General features: G+C 58.9%; 1 protein-coding gene across 3 annotated transcripts; it reads right to left on the bottom strand.

Moving 5' to 3' along the window:
- Nucleotides 1-2137: 2137 nt before the first annotated feature.
- GRK6 (G protein-coupled receptor kinase 6) lies at nt 2138-17307 on the bottom strand. 3 transcript variants are annotated; one of them, XM_048319681.1, is made up of 16 exons: nt 17203-17307; nt 14084-14179; nt 11424-11536; nt 11037-11114; nt 10753-10853; nt 9415-9507; nt 9045-9108; nt 8320-8460; nt 7452-7642; nt 6649-6686; nt 6422-6511; nt 6127-6335; nt 5730-5867; nt 5376-5513; nt 5102-5236; nt 2138-4332 (listed from the first exon to the last, which is right to left on the bottom strand). In XM_048319681.1, exons 1-16 carry the CDS (start codon nt 17252-17254, stop codon nt 4327-4329), a joined length of 1683 nt encoding a protein of 560 aa, XP_048175638.1. In that variant the 5' UTR covers nt 17255-17307; the 3' UTR covers nt 2138-4326. The 3 variants fall into 3 exon arrangements, with proteins under 3 accessions (XP_048175638.1, XP_048175637.1, XP_048175640.1); XM_048319680.1 differs by having other exon boundaries at nt 2138-3585; XM_048319683.1 differs by having other exon boundaries at nt 2138-3585; nt 7452-7596; nt 8331-8460.
- Between the last annotated feature and the right edge of the window lie 1275 nt (nt 17308-18582).

Genomic DNA, 18582 nt, shown 5'->3' with positions numbered 1-18582 from the left:
TCCCTTGGGTGCCATACCCCAAGCAGACCCCTCGCCAGCCTGGCCTGGGCAGTTGTCCCTGAGCTAGGGCTCCCCCAGCCATTTGCCATCGCGGGTTGTCACCAGCTCTTCTCTGCTGTAACTGAGGCGGGTGGTCGTGGCTCCCATGGGAGACCCCTCTGGCTCCTTGGGACTACACCAAGCTTGGGGTCAAGAGTCCCCGCTGTCCCTTCTCTGCTTCCTGGGGCTGTGCCAGGAGCGGGCCAGCGCCGTTTCGGGGTGGAGCCGTGCCAGATGCGGGTGGGTGACGGGGTGTGGGTGCCCCACGCAGGCCATGACCCCGCCGCCGTTTCCTCCCCGTGGGCAGGGTGGCAGGCGCCCGCTGCGGCTGCACACACGGCGCATTGTTCTGCCGCGGCCCGGCCGGAAAGACTTCCTCCATCCCGGCCAGGGGATGACCTGGGGAATCCGGGGGCTGGCAGCCCACTCCCACCACAGCCGGGCATAGTGGCTCCGGTGTCCGGCCAAGCCCCACCACCTCGCTCGCAGCAGGGCCGCAGTGGCCGTGTGTCCCCCGGCCCCCTTGGTTCTGGCCCCGACTCACCTTGCTGGAATTCGCCTCCTGCGATCCGACCTCACAGCGCGGCCGCGGCAGCCGGGCACTGCCGGCTCGGTGCTTGCGGGGGTGCCCCAGCAGCACCCAGGGCGGGCAGGGGGCTGCGGCCATGCGGGGGGGCCAGGGTGCTCCCTTGAGGCATGGGGAAGGCAGGGACGAGGGGCACGGTCGGGCCCACGGGCATCGTCAGGTCAGGGCAAGGGCGGGCGAAGGGAGCCAGGCCTCCGGCCCCGCCAGCGCCGGGGGCCGGGAGCTGCCTTCCCCTTCCCCTTCTCCCCACGGCGGCGGGGGGAGGCAGGCGGGGGAGCGCTCCCCGAGCCACATGGTGGGTTGGAGGAGGAGCCGTTGCCCAGGCAACAGCTGAGAGCATCCTTCACCCCTGAAAATGGTGTGCGGAGCTGCTGCCACAGCCCCACAGCCCGGGGCACTGGTCAGGACCCCCACAGCTCGCCTGTGTCTGTAGGGTCCAGATCCACCCATTTCGGCTCTGGACATACAGCAGCATCCCCTCACCTGCACGCTGCTACCCCCCAGCAAGGGCAGGGATGGGCATGAGATAACCCCCAAATGCTGGGGCACCACTGGGCGGGTGGGAACAGGCAGAGCCACTTCCCTGCCCTGCTCAGGGCTGGCCACGGCTCTGTTCACCCCCCGGCCCTATCCCAGAACATGTGGCAGACACACGAACACGCTGGTGACCCCAGGACCTTGGTGCCAGGGTACCATGCCCCAGGCAGTGCCAGGAGGGCAGCACACACATCCTGACTGATGCGTTTGGAACAGCAATCCCCAGGCAGTCCCCATCCCCCTGCCTGCCTTCCTTCCTTCCACGGCTGCAGAAAATTCCTGGATTTTACCCCAAGATGCCCCCTCTGAGTGTGAGAACTCCTCCTCGGCTCGCTCCCATAGCAACTGTTCCCTAGCTACCCGGCCGCACTTGCTATTCTCATCCCAGTGCAGCTGCGTGTGGCCCCCCCGCGCTGCGCACGAGGCTGTCACCGCTGCCGCCAGCCCCGGACCCCAAACCCACCCTGCATCCCCGCCCAGGCTGCCCCCCTTTGACTGCTTCACCCTTGGTGACCGTCGTGACCCTCACCCTGTGTCACCCTGCAGGGTCTCCCCTGGGAGGGGCTGTTCCTTGCGCTAAGGAGCAGCACTCTGTGCTGCCACAAGGTTCCCATTCATGGCAACCCCCCTGAAGCAGTAATTCACCGTGACAGAGGGCAGCAGGACTCTGCCTCAGCCCCACAGCACACCTGTGACAGACAGCACAAGGCCTCATACCCACCATCATGCCCTCACACTGACCTAAAACATGCAGCAGAAGACACTGAGGATCATCTGTAGTACTCAGGGCTCAGCCAGCATCAGCCTTTTTGCCCTGGAGGGCAACTCCAGCCCTTCCCTGTAGGACAGGACCCACCAGCAGAGCCCATGGCAGCCCAGAAACGAGGTCCCTGCTCCTCTTCTTACAGCCACCAACCCTGTATGGCCCAGAGCAGGCCCCCCATGACACGAGAGCAATACAAAGCACAGCAAATCTTTACACTCAACAAAAGGTTAAAAATTTAAATACTCTCCAACTTTAGTGCAAGGCAAGCAAATGATACCACAGGTCCAAGTAGGTGCTCAGCCCCCCTGGGGGGCCTGGCTCAGAATGAGCAGAGGCAGCAGCACACGCACGCACGCGTGTGCACACACACACACAGAGAAGGGACGAGTTATTGCTCAGGACACAGCTGGGACAAGTGTACACAAGAGGGCACAGGACAAGCTGAATGGAGAGGTGGGGTCATCCCCATGCTGCTCCCCATGGACGACTCCTGCCCGTGGGTGCAGGAGCTGTGCTGGCTCCCCAGAACCCCTGGGGACACACACAAAGCTGGTCCCAGCCTGCTCACTCTTGGGTCACAGCTTCACATCACCGTGGGAAGGGACATTCCCTTTACCACAGCTTTGCTCCCTGAGAGCAGGGTCCTTTATGTGTTTGCTCCTCCACCACCGAGCTGGGCCTGAGGACGGCCACACCTCTGGAATGCACAGGTCCGGAGCTGGTGGCACTGCATTGTCACTGTCCTGCAGCGTGCTGGGGATCAGACCAACTCTTTGGCCACAGCACGTGTCCGGGAGTGGCCGTGTCCCACCGTGCCAGCGGTCTGGAGAGGGGCTTGGGATCAGCTCACTGGAGCTGGCAGCACGTGTGAGACGAGGCAGGAGGCAGCAGGCTCCAGCAGACAGGGACGCAAGGACGAGGCAGTGACGCTCTGCTGCCAGGACGCAATGGGAGATGCTTTGGCACGGCACTTTCCTGTGCCTCGGGGCTGAGCAGTGGACTCCGCTGGAGCCAGGACACCTCAGCACAGTCAGAAAGGTCCAGGAAAGATGATTTAGCCACCTCAAGGCACAGAAGGCCTCTGTCCAGGACTCCCTGGAACAAAGCTGGGACCGTTGCTCCTCCCATAGGAGGACATTTGTGCCTGTGACAGGGTGGGGGCAGTGCAGGCCCCCACCCATAGATTAAAAACCGACATGTGATATGTACAGACCGACATATATAAATATACATCAAACCTGCGGTGCCGCTTCGGCACCGTGGAATGTGTCAGCAGAGCTGCTCCAGCCTGGCCTCGGCCCACGCCGGCACGATCCCTCCCTCCCACCCTGGGCCCGGGAGGGGAGCGGCAGCCGGCGGCAGCAGCACTATCCCAAGTGGCAGATTTGGAAGTGTCCGGGTTTGGCTCAGGGCTTGCCCATGGTCAGAGGCACCTCAACCCGAGCTGTGTGCTCCTGCCAGCCTTGGAATCATCCTCACAGTCTTCAAATACAGACGTGTAAAACTGTAAACAAATCCACCTTGTGGGGCCACTGCGACCGTGTCCTTCAGGCTGGGCACTTGGGAGAGGCAAGGGGGTCCCAGGGGCTGGAGAACAAGCTGTGCTCTACAGCCGGGTGGGCTCTTCCTCACTGTCACTGCAGTTTCCACAACAGTCCTGAAGTCAGAAGGGCAAGGAGAGGGAGGAGGGAGGGAGAGAGGAGCACAGCAAGCAGAGGGTGAGCACGGTCACACAACCCAGCCTACAGCTGCCCTCCGGCAGGGATGGGCCAGGTCCCCCCGCCCCCAGCCTGTGTGTGGGAGAGCTACATGGAGGCAAGGGGCTGGAAAGGACCCCCAGACTGCAGAGAACAGTCCAGCTGCATCTGGAGGTTCAGCCCCTGGCAGACAGACTGGTGAGCACGCAGCTGGCTAGCTCAGAAGCTGTGAGGAAGCTGGGGACTGCAGCCACCCAGGGACACAGCTCAGTGCCAGCACAGACGCTCAGCCCCGCCCAGAGCTCAGCTGGCCACGAAAGCAGCTGAAGCCCTTTTTGCTGAAATGGGAGTCTGAGCACGGGGCAATGCCAAACCCTTCACAGTTTCTCAACCCTTCTATGTGTCCCGGACATCCGGAGAGGAGTGAAGGAAACTTCCCACAGCCCCCTGGGAGCAGAACTCCCAGCAGCGGCAGTGCAGGGGCAACTTTGGCTCAAGCTGAAGGCAAGGCCTCCCCCACAAAGACAGCAAGAGCAGGGATGCGGGATTAGTGGCTCAGGGGGCAGTTAGAACAACAAGCAGGTTGTGCTCTGCCAGGGGAAGGGGATAGGCACTGAAGGATAACACTCCTCTTTCCCAGATCTTGCCATGTCCGTGGGCCACCGGCTATTTCCCTGAGCAGAGCAGCCAGGAGTGACTGCTCACCTCTGGAAAGAGAAAACACGTGGGAAATCACAGCTCAACCCCTGCTACAACAGCTGCCCATCCTCTGGCAGGTCCTGCCTGCCTCGGGAAGGGCTGGGTATCCCCAGAGCTGGCTCTGGCTCTGGCTAGGGCAGCCTGCTGAACTGCAAAGCACAACTCAGAGTTTGCCAAGGAACAGGAGTCAGCACCAGGTGGCTGAGTGGGTCCAGAGCCAACCATGCTGGAGTCCTACAGCTGCACACAGCTGCTGAGAGGCAGCAGCCCAGGCTTTGCCAGGCCTGGAAAGAAGGCAAAGACTGTCCAGGGCAGAGGAGACAGGCAGACAAGCAAGTCCACAGCAGCTGCAAGACGTTTCTGTTCTCCTCATCCCTTGAAAGAGCTGCTCTCCGCCTGGCTCAAGATCTGGCAGAAGTGCTCTGGGGAGCCCAGACAGCCCATTCCAAAAGCAAGGACTTGTTCAGGGATGGTATTATTCATGTCAGAAGGGAGACGATTTATTAGTCTGGAGTCTTCAGCATCCCTCTGCCCGGGTGATTCCAGCATGTTTAGCCAGGACACTCCTTCCCAGCCTCCTTGATTCCCCCAGCATGGGGAGTGCCAGCCAGGCAAGGGCTGGCTCCCTGCAGCCTTGCACGGCTGCCTGAGACCCCTAGGGTCTGGCCACCCAACACTAGGGGAGACTGCTCGCTGCCCTCTCGTGCCCACCTCCCTGCCAGACCTGCACTGTTGCTGGGAGACCGGCTGGGGAGGAAACGCTAGGCAAACCCTTACCTGTCTGCTGAACAAACGCTGGAGTAACCCTTTTTTGGGCTGTGGAGAAGGCTGCCCTTTCCAGTCCAGGTCTGGGGGCACTGTGCCATCTATGCTAAAGACATTCAGCTCCTTAAAACACTCTGTCTCAATCATCTGGAAGAGGGAAAAGAAGGCTGCAGCAACTGCCACATGGAACCCATCACCGAGGGTCCAGCGGAGCATGAGAGCAGCGAGGACAGCATGGGGACACTGCCCTCAGCCATGGTAGGCACAAGCAGGAGCAAAGACCTACCTCGTTCTGCCAAGGAATGGGCACGCTCCCTGTGGCAAACTTCTGGTAGAAGTCATTGTCTGTGGGCTCCAGCTCCACTCCTTTAACCGTGGAGAACTGCTCGATGTCCAGAACGTCCTTGCAGTAGATGGCCTGGGGCTACGCAGCACAAAGATTGCTCTAATGCCAGGCTCCACCTTGATGCCACCACCTCCAACTGTTGCTCACGGCCAAGCCCAGGCACCTCTCCCTGCAGCCCAGAGCTTGCTGGACCTCTGTTCTGCCAGGCCCAGAGAAGGGGATGGGCCCCATCTCCCCATGCCAGGGCTCCCTCTTCCCTTGACAGCACCAGTGACTGAAAAGGTCAGGACTTACATCTGGCTTGAAGGGAGGGTCCAGCATGCCTGCTTCCAGCCTCCTGAAGTTGAGGTGCTTGAAGAGAGGGTGCTCCTTCACCTCCTTGGCCCCAGCTCCTCGGCACCCCAGGCGCTCCAAAGGGTCTTTGCACAGGAGCTGTGACACAAAGGAAATCAATGTCCTGGGTGAAGGGTGCTCTGTGCAGGAGCAGCCCTGGGTTCCTGCAGTGGGTTCTAGGGAGAGCACAGGCTTGCTAGGCAGCTGGGCAAGGAATGAAGGCACTCTGAACCCTCCTGTGCTGCCTTATCAGAGACAAAGGAACCTGGTTGTCACCTCTGCAGGGAGCAGCCCCCATGTTCTGCTGCTGCATGCACGGAAGCGGTGGGAGTGAAGGGACAGGGCTGCACACCCGTACCATGGTGCAGAGGGAGCGGGCGCAGGGCGAGAACTTCTCCGAGTACTCCTCCTGCACTTCCTTCACCAACCGCTCCACCTCCTCCCGCTTGATCTTCTTCTTGCGCTGCTGGAAGGGGGACTGGCCCTCGATCATCTCGTACACCAGGCAGCCCAGTGCCCACCAGTCCGGGCTGAACGTGTAGCGCTCGTTCTTCACCACCTCAGGAGCTGCAGAGGAGCAGGGGTGAGGGACGTGTCAGGGTAGGGAGAGCACATCTTTTGAACCACTTTTTGCTTAAACCAGGGTCACTCACCCATGTAGCCAACTGTCCCCACCCGGCCCTTGATTGTTTGGCCTTCTGGCACATGGACAGCTAGTCCCAGGTCTGAGATACGGATGTGACCTGCACAGAGGAGGGGACAAGTTAACAGGACAAAGTCAGGGGGCGGTGTTTGAAGCTGCCAAAAACACAGGGTAACCCTGGTTTAAGCAGAGTAAGAAAAAACTCAGGCTCAGGGCTTCTCTTGACCCTGCACTCACCATGGTCATCCAGTAATATGTTCTCTGGCTTCAGGTCCCTAGGAGGGAAGGGACTTGATTAGCAAGAAGCATGTTGTGAGAGCAAAGGACACATGCAACAGCCACATCTCAACAAGTCACAGATAAGCAATTTTAGGATGTAATGCCCCTGCATCGGGCACAGAGATAACCTATCCCTCACCCTGTGCCCCAGAGCTGACCCTGCAAGCTCTCCCCTCCTGGGCAGAGAGGTGGGAAACAACGACCTTCAACCCTCTGCAGTGAGCCTGGGGATGGTTCCCTCTTTGCAGGTGCAGAACTCACCATGGGGCAGGCCATGCAAGTGAGAAGGAGCAGAGGCTTCTCTGCTTATCCCGCCCCAGGGCAAGGTAGGAGCAGAAGGGACTTCCTGGCCAGTGTTTAGCCATGCTGTCCTAACACTGCATCACACCCCTGTGAGTACAGTCAATTGACTTGTTCTCCCTCCTCCCCAGCTCTTCAGCACGTTGGGGCAGCCTACCCTCTTTTGTTCTAGTGTCAATACTGCCCAGGGAGTTCAGTGCCTGCCCTGAGACATTCACAGCATGATCACATCCTGTTCTTGGTGATCATTTACCAGCACAAGGAAGCCAAGCTAAGCTCTCCCTTTCTCCCACAAGACCAGCTTTCTGTTCCCGATTCCTCTCACTCAGCTCTGTGCTGCTTTCAAGCCTGAGCTTATTTTCTTGAGCAGACAGACCCAGCTGGACTGGTAAGAGCAGCAGGAACCCTCTTACTGCTGCAGGCCCTACAAGCTCTCCCAGCAGGGACCAGGCAGCACGCACCTGTACACTATCCTCTCCTGGTGCAAGTCCTCAAGGCCACAGCAGATCTCAGCAGCATAGAAAGCTGCCCGGGGCTCCTCGAAACCAGCCTCTCCCATGTGGTAGATATGGAACTTGAGGTCCCCTCCATTCATGAGGGTCAGCACTAGGCAGAGAGCATCTTTAGTTTCATATGCATAGGCTAAGCTCACCTGCAATTCAGGGCAGAAAGGCTGTTAGAAGACACAGCTGGAAGAGGGAGGTGCCCACACGCCCATGGACACTTTGCCACCCAAGCAGCCACTCCCAGACTCGGGACTGGGCCTTTGCCAGCAGATGAGGAACTGTGCAAACTCAGGGAGGACATGCCAGTGCCCAGCAGTCCCAGCACACCCCCAGCTTTGCTCAGACAGGGATGACATTTTCCTGAGCCAGAGCTGCTTTCCTCCAGGGGCAGGCAGCCCCCAACAGCAACGCTGGGGCAATGTCTGATGAACCCTCTGCAAAGGGAGGTTCAGGCTTTCCACACCTCAGTGCACCAAGGTAGAGCTCCCAATCACACAGCTCAGGGCTGGGCTTCTCCCCACCCCACTGTCTGGAGAGACAGTTCTCACCGTTTACTTGTGCCCCAAAAGTCACAAAGGCGCCTGTAACACCAGCTGGGTGTTTGGGGCTGACTTTGGGGGCATTTACAGCACGTTGTGGAGGCAGTAAATGTCCTGCCAGAGCTCAGCCTTGTGAGAGATGTGCAGCCACCAGGACGCTGCCCCACGGGCAGAGACTGCTCCTGCCTCTCCACACCAGGTGAGGAGCACAGAGGTGCCAGGCTGGCTGGTTGGAGAAAGCATCAACCACCACAGCAAAGTGAGAGCAATTCCTATGTACTTACTACAAACCTACTGTTCACTTTTTCCAGGATCTGTTTTTCATTCAGGGCCATGGCTTCTCCCTTCCTCTTTTTGATCCGTTTCTTCTCCAGTTTCTTGCAGGCATACATCTTCCCTGTGGCACGCACTTGGCAGGCACACACCTGGAGGGAGGACAAAGCTCAGCACCCTCCCACTGCCATTTCCAGAGTGGGAGTCTAGGTTCTGCTCTCAGGAAGAGGCACAGGAAGGCAAAGCAAAGACACAGGGAACAGTGACAGCTCCAGATGTCATAGAGAAGCAGGAGCCAGCTGTAATGCCTCTAACACCTTTAGCAGCACCACGGCTGGTGCCTGGGAAGACAGAAGGCCACTCCATAAACAGAAGGAAGCCTGGCAGGAAGCTTTCAGGAGTGCAGTTTGCCCTGTCAAGACACAGGGAACAGACCTCACTGCCCAGTTAGCAGTAGGCACCACAGAGCTCGTGCTACCAACCCTGCACAGCACCTCCCACACCTCCAGCACTTGGAGAGAGGTGAGCTCCTGCCTCTCAGGGAGAGCTGAGAGGTCATGCAAGGCCCAAAACACAGCCCAGCGCAGAGCCCCCACAGCCCACCCAGCCAGCAGCACCTGCCTCCAGGTGCTGGAGCAGCTTGTGGAACCCTGATGGCCAACCCAGGTCTGCCTCTGGCAGCAGGCAACAGTGGCTGTCTGGTACCCTGAATGCAGAGGAAATGGTGGTTACTCACCTCCCCAAAACCGCCCTTACCCAGCACACGGTACTGGCGGAAAGTGTTTTTGGTTACTGGCTGCCTGTGAGGGAAAGGAAACCAGAGTGAGATATGAGGAAGGAGAGAGCAGGGGCTGAAACCCAAACCACCTCCATGCCCTGGCCTGAGAGACTGTGGCTCACCCCAAACCCCTGCTCAAGTGGGCCTTGCTTGCCTGTGAGGCAAGCAAGGCTGTGGCTGCTGCTGGTGCCAGTAAAGGGCCCTGAGGGACAGCAAAGGCCAGGCTCTTGGCTCCTGCCAGGGCCCAGCACGGGAAGGAGCCCCAGGGACCCCTTAGGCAGGCTGTGTGAGGAGGGTGCAGATTTCCCAGCAGTGCGGGGAGCGTTACCGTTCCAGCCATTTCCACTGCAGGAAGCGGTTGAAGTACAAGCTGTCGAGGTAGTCAGCAAAGGGAGCCACGCTCAGGTAGTCGTGGATAAGCCTAGGAGAGAGCAGAGCCAGCATGGTTCCTGAGAGCTGATCACAGCCCTGGACAAAGCCAGCAGCCCCAGGAAAGAGGAGCTGAACAGCCCCAAAAGCCTATTTACTCTGCCATTCCCTCACCCAGCCTGGTGCTGAATCACCCACGTAGCCCTGGCCCAGAAAGCCCTGCTCCATGCTAAGCCTGATGCAAAAGGAAGGTGCGTTGGAGGTACCACTGAGACAAACGCAGCGCCCTGGGACCAGGCTGGCACTGCTAATTGTGGCCTCTTGGCACCAGCCAGGGCTGCAGGATAAAGGGGGACAATGGGATTCTTTGCAATTGCCCCTCTGCTCACAGGGCAAACGTGCACACAGGCTGTAATCAGCTGCTAGCAACATTCAGCACCAGGCGCTGAGTTGTTCACTATCAGATGAATATCCAGCACAAAAGGCCACAGGGGGATCCTGCTCGAGAGAGCTAACTGCTTTGGAGAGCTGTGCCAGGGCTGCCCAGCAGAGTGAGGAGCCTTAGACGCAGTGTCTAGACTGGAAACACGCATCAAGGAGAAGCGGATGGGCTCTCCCCTTTCAGAGCTTGCCAAGAGCAGGCAGGGCCCAGCCTGGAGGCTCTGCATTCAGACACGACACTGGTTACCACACACGGAGCTAATGCTCCACAGAAGACTGCAGCAAATGTGTTGCCACAGCCCTGCACTCAGTTAGGCAACACGCTCCAGCTACTGTGCAGGGAGGGGTGAGGCTGCAAGCCCAGTTTGCCCAAGAGCTTCCGTTTCACACCCGGAGCCAGGACCTCGGCCACTGCTTCTGCGATGGGAACAGAGGTGACCTTAGACCCCTGCAGCAACAGCCAGAGCAACCCAACCACAACAGCCACTTCTGCGGCCGGCGGGACAGGACAGCTGGCACAGGACTGCAGCCATCGGCTCAGCTTGGCAGGAGCCTACAAGATCCTGGCACAACACTGGGAATAGCATTACTACAGGGTCTTCCCAAATGGCAACTCCAGCTGCAAGGACCGACAGAGGTTTCGGCAGCAGCTCCTGGCTCCCAGAGCACAAGATCCTTGTGCTCGCTTTCCTAGAGCTGGGCTGCAAACTGCTGCTCCAAAACTGCCCAGGCCCCAGCCTTAGCACCAGCCCTCACTCTCCCAGAGGAATGGACCATGAGGGACACGGTGAGTCAGCTGCAGCATCATCCCCGTGCCATGTGCGACCTGCAGACACAGCCCAGCCCTCCAACTTACTTAGTGCATTCCTTGAAGAGCTCCTTGGAAGGTTCCTCCTCCAGCCTCTCACAACAGGCATCCACCAATTGGGAGGGAACTTCAGGCACATGGTCCTCACTCTGGGGACAAAGGGATGGAGTCAGAGCCCAAGGGTCCTGCTTTAGGGTCAGTGGGCAAAGCAGTGTGGTGGCTTGTGAGGTGGTGTGGTGGCTCAGCATGTCGGCTGTGGCAGGACATGGGCAATGTCAACTGTTGGCTTTCCAACTGTTCTTGCAGGCAGCAAACACAACTCTCTTACTCACGTTTGGCTTCAAGTACTTTTCAATCAGGTGCTGCCCACATTCCTTCCTCTTCTCATCTGGAGCCACTTCGTACCCTGCCTGCAGAGAGCAAACAGTGTTAGGGGCAGGTCCAGCCAGGAATCCAGCCTTGCTACTGGCCAACAGCTGTGGAGCAGCAACACCCTCTGCCCAAAGTTTCCCGTGCTTTCCTTGAAAACCAGATCTCCAGCAAACACCTCCCTAAGCAAAGGACTGGCCCTATCTGGGCTGCGACTCACAGGTTTTTCCTACAGAAAAGCCCTGTGTGCTCAGAAGCACCTGCTGAAGCATCCAGCCAAACAGTTCATGCCCAAGGTGTCCGGAACATCCCTGTCTCCCCCAAGGAAGCCTGATGGGCTTTGCTCTTACCACAGCATCCAGGAACTTGACGCAGCGTGAGAGCTCGGGGTGTGTCTCGCAGAACTGCCGGAAGAGCATGTGCCCAATGGGCTGCTTCTCGCACAGGCTGTGGTAGTCCCGCTCTGCAAACGTCGAGAAGGTCACTCACTGCTGAATCCCAAAGGAGCAGTCCCAGCCCACCACCCTGGCCAGGCAGCAGTGGGGGTATTGTGACTCCTCAGCTGGGCTGCTGACAGGCCCCACCAGCCTGAGACTCCCAGGAGAGTGAAGTGGGACAAGGGACATTGCTGAGGTTTTACATTCCCCTGTGGAAGACCCTCTTCCCTGAAAGAGGATTAATCTGCTGTTCTGTTCAGCCTGAACCTCTTGTTCCTAGCAAGGGACCTCCATATCTCCTGCTTGCCTAAAGGCTCTCTCCTCCTCTCTCCACAGAGATCAACCAACTGCTCCAGACACACAACTTTCCTTGGAACATGAGAAACACACCAAGCTTATCTCAAGGCAGATCTTCCAGGCCAAGAGTTGTTCTGATGACTCCTCCAAACCACTTGTATTCCCAAAGGCCCTGCTGAAAGCAGCAGCATCAGAATGGGAGGCACCATTCCCACAGATGTCCTGCTGATGTGCACACAGCAGTCAGAACTCCCCACTTCATGGGACAGCCATGTGCTTGTACATCAACTCCTACTGCCCTCCAGAGCTCGCAGATTCCTCCTACTCCTCTCTGAACTCTGGCAGCCCAGGCACAAACCCCTTTGACTATCCAGAGCACTTCCAGTTCTCTGCTTTTTTCCTCCCCTTCCACTCATAAGATGTTGTCTGATCGCAGGCCAGAACACATTTCTGTGACAGCCACTGCCACCGAGGGCTGTGGGCTGCCTGCAGTGCAGATGTGCAGCCACCCAGAGGATCCCAGCACTGGGTACTCCCAGCCTTCCCCTCCCCTCCCTGTGCAGCAGTTTCTCCCGAGGAAGCTGCAGCTTCCTGAGGGTGCAGGAGAGTGTGGAGCGGGCTGTGGTGGGGGAGGAGATAGCCTCGCCAGCTCTGCCGCACCAGCCGGTTTCCTTGTGTCTGCAGGGGAAGGAGTTCCCTTCAGCTGGGAAGGACCAGAGTTTGCTGTCGGTGAGATCAGAAGCTTTCGACTGCCCTGGTTGCTGCCCAGGCTCACACGAGGTTACTCCCTGTGGTCAGAGCACAAAAAGCTTAATTCTGCAGTGGGCAACCAGCCCACCATGCCCATGGTCCTGCCAAGACTCTGGAATAGGAAAGAAACGCCTTTCTAGCAGGCTGTGAGGTGAAAACAAAGACACCCCAGCCAAAGAGTGGCCAAGCACAAGGAACGGGGTCATCTCTCCCATGGGAAAACCAAGCGAAGCTGCTGCCACCTGGGTCGGAGCCTCCTCACGTGCCCCTCCAAGGGGAAGTGAGACACGGGCGGTGACAGGCAGTGGCTGGGAGGGACTCGCTTCCCAAACCTTCACAAGGTCACTGGCCTGGATAGCAGGACAGCAGAGACCACCAGGACTCACTGCTGGCAAACGGGTGAAGTTCAGTGCTGGAAAATGTCACGACAGCCACAAGAAGGGTGGCTGCAGGCAGAGAATGGACAAAAGCTGAGGGATAGCTCTGCTGAGGGCATGCAAATCAAAGAGGCAGAAGGGGTTTGGATGGTCAAGATGGGAGCTGCAAGGAGAACCCAGGCCAGAGCTGTTCTCAGCTCTCTGACCTTGCTCCAGAGAGGCAGCCAGCAGCAAATCCAAGGCTGGAGTCTCCATACAGCCACACCTGGCTGTGAAGCCAGCCCCGAGAGATGGTGCATGGGGTGTGTGGCAGACGGAGGTGGGGACAGCCTGCACTGGGCTGCTGTGAGCTTGAGGGTTACAGTGTGGATGAGCGAGGTTGAGTTTCTCCAAGTACTAGAGTTCCATGGGGCCCAAAAGATTGCCAGGACTGGAAAACCTGGGCAGGGCAGAACTGGGAATTTGAGCTGCAGAAACCTCCCAAAGCCATTTGTTTCAGTGACACCTGTTCTGAAACAAGGCCAGCGCTGTGCCACTCTCCAGCTGGCAGCTGAACCCGGATCGAAAACTTAAACAAGCTCTCCTCTTCCCAGGATGCAAAGCAGTTGCACCCTCTGTGCCCCAAAACAACTTCACACGATCTCAGGACCAAGCCTGCTGCACAAATAACATTAAAACCATGAAGAGTACAAAGTACAGAATGAAAATGACAGGCCAAGCCCTGCCCAACTCCAGTTCTCATCCACACCACACAGCAAGAACCCAGTTGGCCTGAGAAGAGCTACTGCTTGAATGTTAGAAGCTGAGATCTGTGGAGCTGAGCTGAATCCAGCCAGGGAGAACAGAGGACATTAGCAGGACCTTTGTTATTTTTGCAAAGGCACCCCAGAGTGACACTCCAAAACTCTGCAGCACGGAGCAGGTCTGTTTGCACACAGAAGATGATGTTCCTCTAGTGAAGCTCATCACAGTCTGGCAGGTGTGTGGCTACATCATCAGCCACTTACCCATCATTTCTTCCCTATACCCTGAACTCCAAGCAATCCTGGCTGGGATTTGCCCTGTTCTACATCCCTGACACTCAGCTTGGGGTGCACAACTCCCACACACACGCTCGCCCACCGGCTCCAACCAAGCCCCGCATCTCACCCAGGGTTTGCCGAAGGTCCTCGCAGAGGCTGATGTGGGGGAACTGCAGCATCTGGCGCCATTTCTTGCTCTTGCCTTTCCGGTTTCCTCCACCACCTGCAGGGCACACAAAATCAGTACCGTGAGTCAGGAAGCAAAGGTGTCTGACTGCAGCTTAGCCTTGCCAGGAGCTGAGGAAGGAGCCTCTCCAAGTCCAGGCATGGAAAACAAGACCGAAGTGGTACCACTGGTGTCCTGGTGGGACAAAAGTGTTGGAGCCTCGACTGCCAGAGGAAATGGGCAGACCAACCTCTGGCTGCCAAACAAATCCCGATCAAGAACTTGAAGACCTTTCATGATTGGAGAATCCCAGCAGGGGCAGCAGCGTCCACAGCCACAGCAGTTCTTGGCTCCCAGGCCTGCCCCCAGCAGCTCTGCATAACTAATCACCACTCCAGGCCATGCCTTGCTTGCTGTGAAGCTCTTCCTGCTGCAGCAAAGACCTTCATGCCACCTACTCATTCCAGACTGATTGCTTACTCCAGGGAGGGGCTCTCAGAGGGAGGACATGAAGCTGGGAGACAGGAATTCCTGCTCTAATTCCGGCTCCACAGACAACTCGCTGCCTTGCCTGGGGCTCATCACTTCAGTTTCCCACCTGTGAAGTGGGGACACTCCCACTTTTCTCTAGAGATAAGCCAGCCTCAGAAAATCCAGATCCAAGAACCAGGTATTATTCCAGGTTCAGCTGCTGGAGTAAATGGCCAGTGCTGTAGGACAGGGTGGGAAAGCTTCTAGATAGACCAAAAAATTAACATTGTAGCAAGCACTAAGTACCGATTGCTGGGATCAGCCAATCTCCAGGGTTTGCTTTCCCGGTGCCAACACACACAATCTCCCACCTCTCTTCGGAAATTCATTAAATCACCCTGCCAAAGTGGTCGGGCCAACAGCTGGGCCCAAGGCCCGGCTTTCTGAAATCACAGAGGGGTTGAACATAATTTATCAGCTCTCGAGAAACACTTTCATAACACTTTCCTCCACTGCAAATGCAGTTCAGCCCCAAAGCCTAGACACAGTCCCCTGGCATCCAGCTCCCTGTGCCACAGGAGGCCCTGGATGGACAGGCAGGTGGGATGGGGCCATCCTGGTCAGCCTCGTGCGGTGCCAGCCCCAGGTCCGAGCCCCTGTCGCGCCATGGGTCCCTGCACTGCATCTGCCCCGCACCAGCAGCTGGGCCGCATGATTGTACAAACTCAGGAAGGAAGTGACTCAAGGGTAAGCAGGGCTGGAAGAAACCAGCGGCGCAGACACCTTCTTGTCAGCGACAATGCAGCGGATGGGGGCAGCGAAACGAGGGCAGGGGAGGACAGGCCATCCTCACCCCAAGAGAGCTCAAGGAAAGGCAGAGCAAAGCCCCACAGCACCCGGAGGTTGCATTTCCTTGAGTTGTTTGCTTTGAAAGGAGGCTCCAGCGCCCTTCACGCGCGGTTCTACCCCGCCCTCCCAGCGCTGTGGCCGACAGTCCAGCGGGGAGCTGGGCTCTTGCACGGCAACCTCCCAGCACCCCCGGTTTGGGGATGGGGCAAGGGGTGGGCTACCTCCACCCAGAGCTCACCAGGAGCAAGCTTCAGGGTTAGGTGATGGATGAGAGCTGGTCTGCTGTCCCTCTGTCAGGGCAAGGGGGACAAGGATCCTTCACCTTCCCTGGGCCAGACCAAACATAGGGCAGCAGCTGAAGGTGGCTGTCAGCAGCCCCATAGCACATCCTAGCTCAGCTCTGCACTCCCACACCAACCTAGGAAGCTCCAAAAAGGCTGGGCTGGAGCAAAGAACCCAGCCCTGTTGGATCTGGCCTGCAAAGTAGCTCTGTCCTGTCACAGAAGCTGTCTGAGCTCACCCCAGTGGCTACTATGGCCACCCAGCCACAGGTGGGAGAGCCACGGACAGGCAGCACGGACACCTGTGGCTCTCACAGCCCCAGAACCAGTTGGCACAAGTGTGACAGTGGGTTGTTTCTGCCTGCAAACTGCTCGCTGCTGCCGAGGGAGAGGCACCAGCGGAGCACCAGGAGCAGAGGCTGTCCAGCACCTAGTGCTGCATCATTGCCCAAACTCTATTCCCCAAGGGCACAACAGGAGCCAATCTCTGGGTCACTCCGTGTGAAGCTGGGCCTCGTGCCTGGAGGTCACAGACCCCGCTGTTTGGTTTTGGACCAAACCTTGCCGTTATGAACCTGAACGTCACGGTCCACCACGGTCAGTGTGCCAGGAGTACTCACACTTAGCCTGGTTTTCAAGCAGCTTGGAAATGTTTCTGCCCGTGCAAATTTAATTTCGCTGCTTTTTGCTCCCACAAATCTAATCTCCAAAGCCCTCTAACTGGATTTCAGCAGGTGTCTTGGGCTCCAGGATGGCTCGGTCTGGCCAACTGCACACCACAGGACAGGGAGGGACTGTACTTCCCCACCACATACGTGATCTACTGAACTCATCGATGCCTGCCTGAGGCAGATCTTCTGCGCCAAGGACCCGGTTCCTGAGTGACACTTCCCATCCCCTCCTGAGGCTTCTCCCTCCATCTTCAGGACTGCCCCGCTGCTGCCAGGCTGCATCCCACACCCGAGCCCTGGAATTCAGCGTGGCCCTGGAGCAGCGGGAGCAGCAGAGCTCCAGGAGCCCCGCACACCCGGGGCCGGGGCCGGTGTGAAGGCGGCGGACGGGTGGGGCTCCCCGCCGCAGTTTCGGGATCGGCCCGTGTGTGGGAAGCAGCAGTTTACCGGACTGAAATCAACTTTTTTTTTTTTTTTTCCTCCTACGGCACTCAAAGCTGCCTCTCCCCTGTGCCAGAGGAGCTGGAGCAGCCTCTGGAGCGGGCAAGGCGGGAGGCAGACGGGGCGATCTGCACCGGAGAGGCGGCGAGGCCGCCCGGGAGGGAGCTCAGCAGCACCGGGCAACCCCCGCGACGGACGGGGGGAGCCGAATGCCTGTGCCCAGCTCGCGCCGCCACCTCCTCCCCGCTCCCCGCCAAGGCCGCGATGCCCCGGGAAGGACCGCCCGGGCCGAGCCCCGGGGCGGCACCGGCGGGGCCCGCAGCCCGGGCCTGCCGCCCCGCCAGCTCCGATGTCCGGCGCCGCTCACCTTCGCGGGCCTTGAGCAGGACGGTGTTGGCGACAATGTTCTCCAGCTCCATGGGCCCGCGGGCGCCGCCGCCTCCCGCCGGCTCCGCTCCCCGCGCTCGGTCCGCGCCCGCCGCCCCCCGCCCGCCGCCGCCGCGCCCCGCCCCCCGCGCCCCGCCTGGCCAATGCCTGCCCTCGCTCCTCCCGCGCCGCGATCCCATTGGTCCGCCCCCTCAGGAAGCCCCGCCCCCTCCGCCGCGCCACCGCCCTCCCGGTGGCCCCGCGAGGGGCGGGCAGGCGGGGCGGGGCCAGAGGAGCGCACGTCATCCTGCAGCCACCGGCGAAGGGCTGCCGGGAGAGGGGGCGCGCGCTGATTGGAGGGCGAGATGTCACTCAGGGAGCGCCGGGAAGGGATTGGGCGAGAGTCAAGAGCGCCCACCACGGGGGAGCCCCGCCTTCTGCTGCATCTGATTGGGTGCGGAGCTGCCACTCAGCTGCAGAACGGGTCGTGATAGGGCATTCTGTGGTGGGTGGGGCCGAGTGGCTGTATATAAATAAGCGCCGGCGCGTCGGGGGAGCGGGAGGTTTGTTGCGGTGCGGTCGTGGTGCGCTGCTCTCGCGTCAGGGTCTCTCCGAGGTGTCCTGTTCTCTCCTGATAGAAGCAGTTATGTGTTTAGGGGAGCCTCCCCATCTTGACAGCCTCAATAAAGTCCAAGCGGCCACGCGTGTTTTCCCGGTGTCTCGGTCAATCCCGGTCACGGCGTGGGTGACCCAAGCTCCGGTGCTGTGCCCTGTTTCCCTGGTCACCGCTGTCGTGGAGGTTGGGTTTTCTTGTGCCCCAGTGCAGCTGACCCTGACAGCTCATGTGCTGTTCTGATGTTTGAGCTCCCGACAGTTTCTTTCCACCAATTATTTGCTCTAAAAGCCTTTTTTTTTTTTAATTATACCAAAATTAGCAGCAGCATTACACTGTCTGAAGAAAAGCTGTGGTATCCCTGCAGAGCTGGCAGTCGCTGGTTTCCCTGCAGAGCTGGCCTGTAATCGAGCACCCCTCGATGACCTGTCAGCCCCTCAGGTGACCTGCCCGTCTCCCTGCCTCTCCTGGGCACAAAAATGCTCATTAATCCTCTTAAACCAAGTGGTGTCTGCCCTGCTTTTTGCTGCTCCTGGCTTTGGAATGAGGACATCACCCCTGCCTTCCCACGTCTCCTGTCTCTCGCTCCAGCCCATGGAAGATGCCTCCTTCCCGGTGGCTGGTGGCAGCTGGGCTGCCCCAGGTGCGAGGTTGGTGTTGGGCAGGTCCCTCGACTGGTCTCTGTCAATGGCAGCCTGGGCCCATGGCAGGAGAGAAGGGTTCATGTCCTTCTCGCTGTAGTGAGGATGATAATAACACAAATTACTC

Source organism: Corvus hawaiiensis, chromosome 15 (assembly GCF_020740725.1).
Source record: "Corvus hawaiiensis isolate bCorHaw1 chromosome 15, bCorHaw1.pri.cur, whole genome shotgun sequence".
Classification (NCBI taxonomy): domain Eukaryota; kingdom Metazoa; phylum Chordata; class Aves; order Passeriformes; family Corvidae; genus Corvus; species Corvus hawaiiensis.
This window is presented reverse-complemented; position numbering and strand designations above follow the sequence as displayed.

Bases quoted from the DNA above. Each gene is read 5' to 3' on its own strand.
- GRK6 (XM_048319680.1), bottom strand. From the start codon at position 17,254: ATGGAGCTGGAGAACATTGTCGCCAACACCGTCCTGCTCAAGGCCCGC. The intron at 9,508-10,752 runs GTAAGTTGGAGG...GCTCTCTCCTAG, and splicing joins CTCTTCAAGGAATGCACTAA to GCTTATCCACGACTACCTGA. The intron at 6,336-6,421 runs GTGAGTGACCCT...GCTCCTCTGCAG, and splicing joins GGGGACAGTTGGCTACATGG to CTCCTGAGGTGGTGAAGAAC.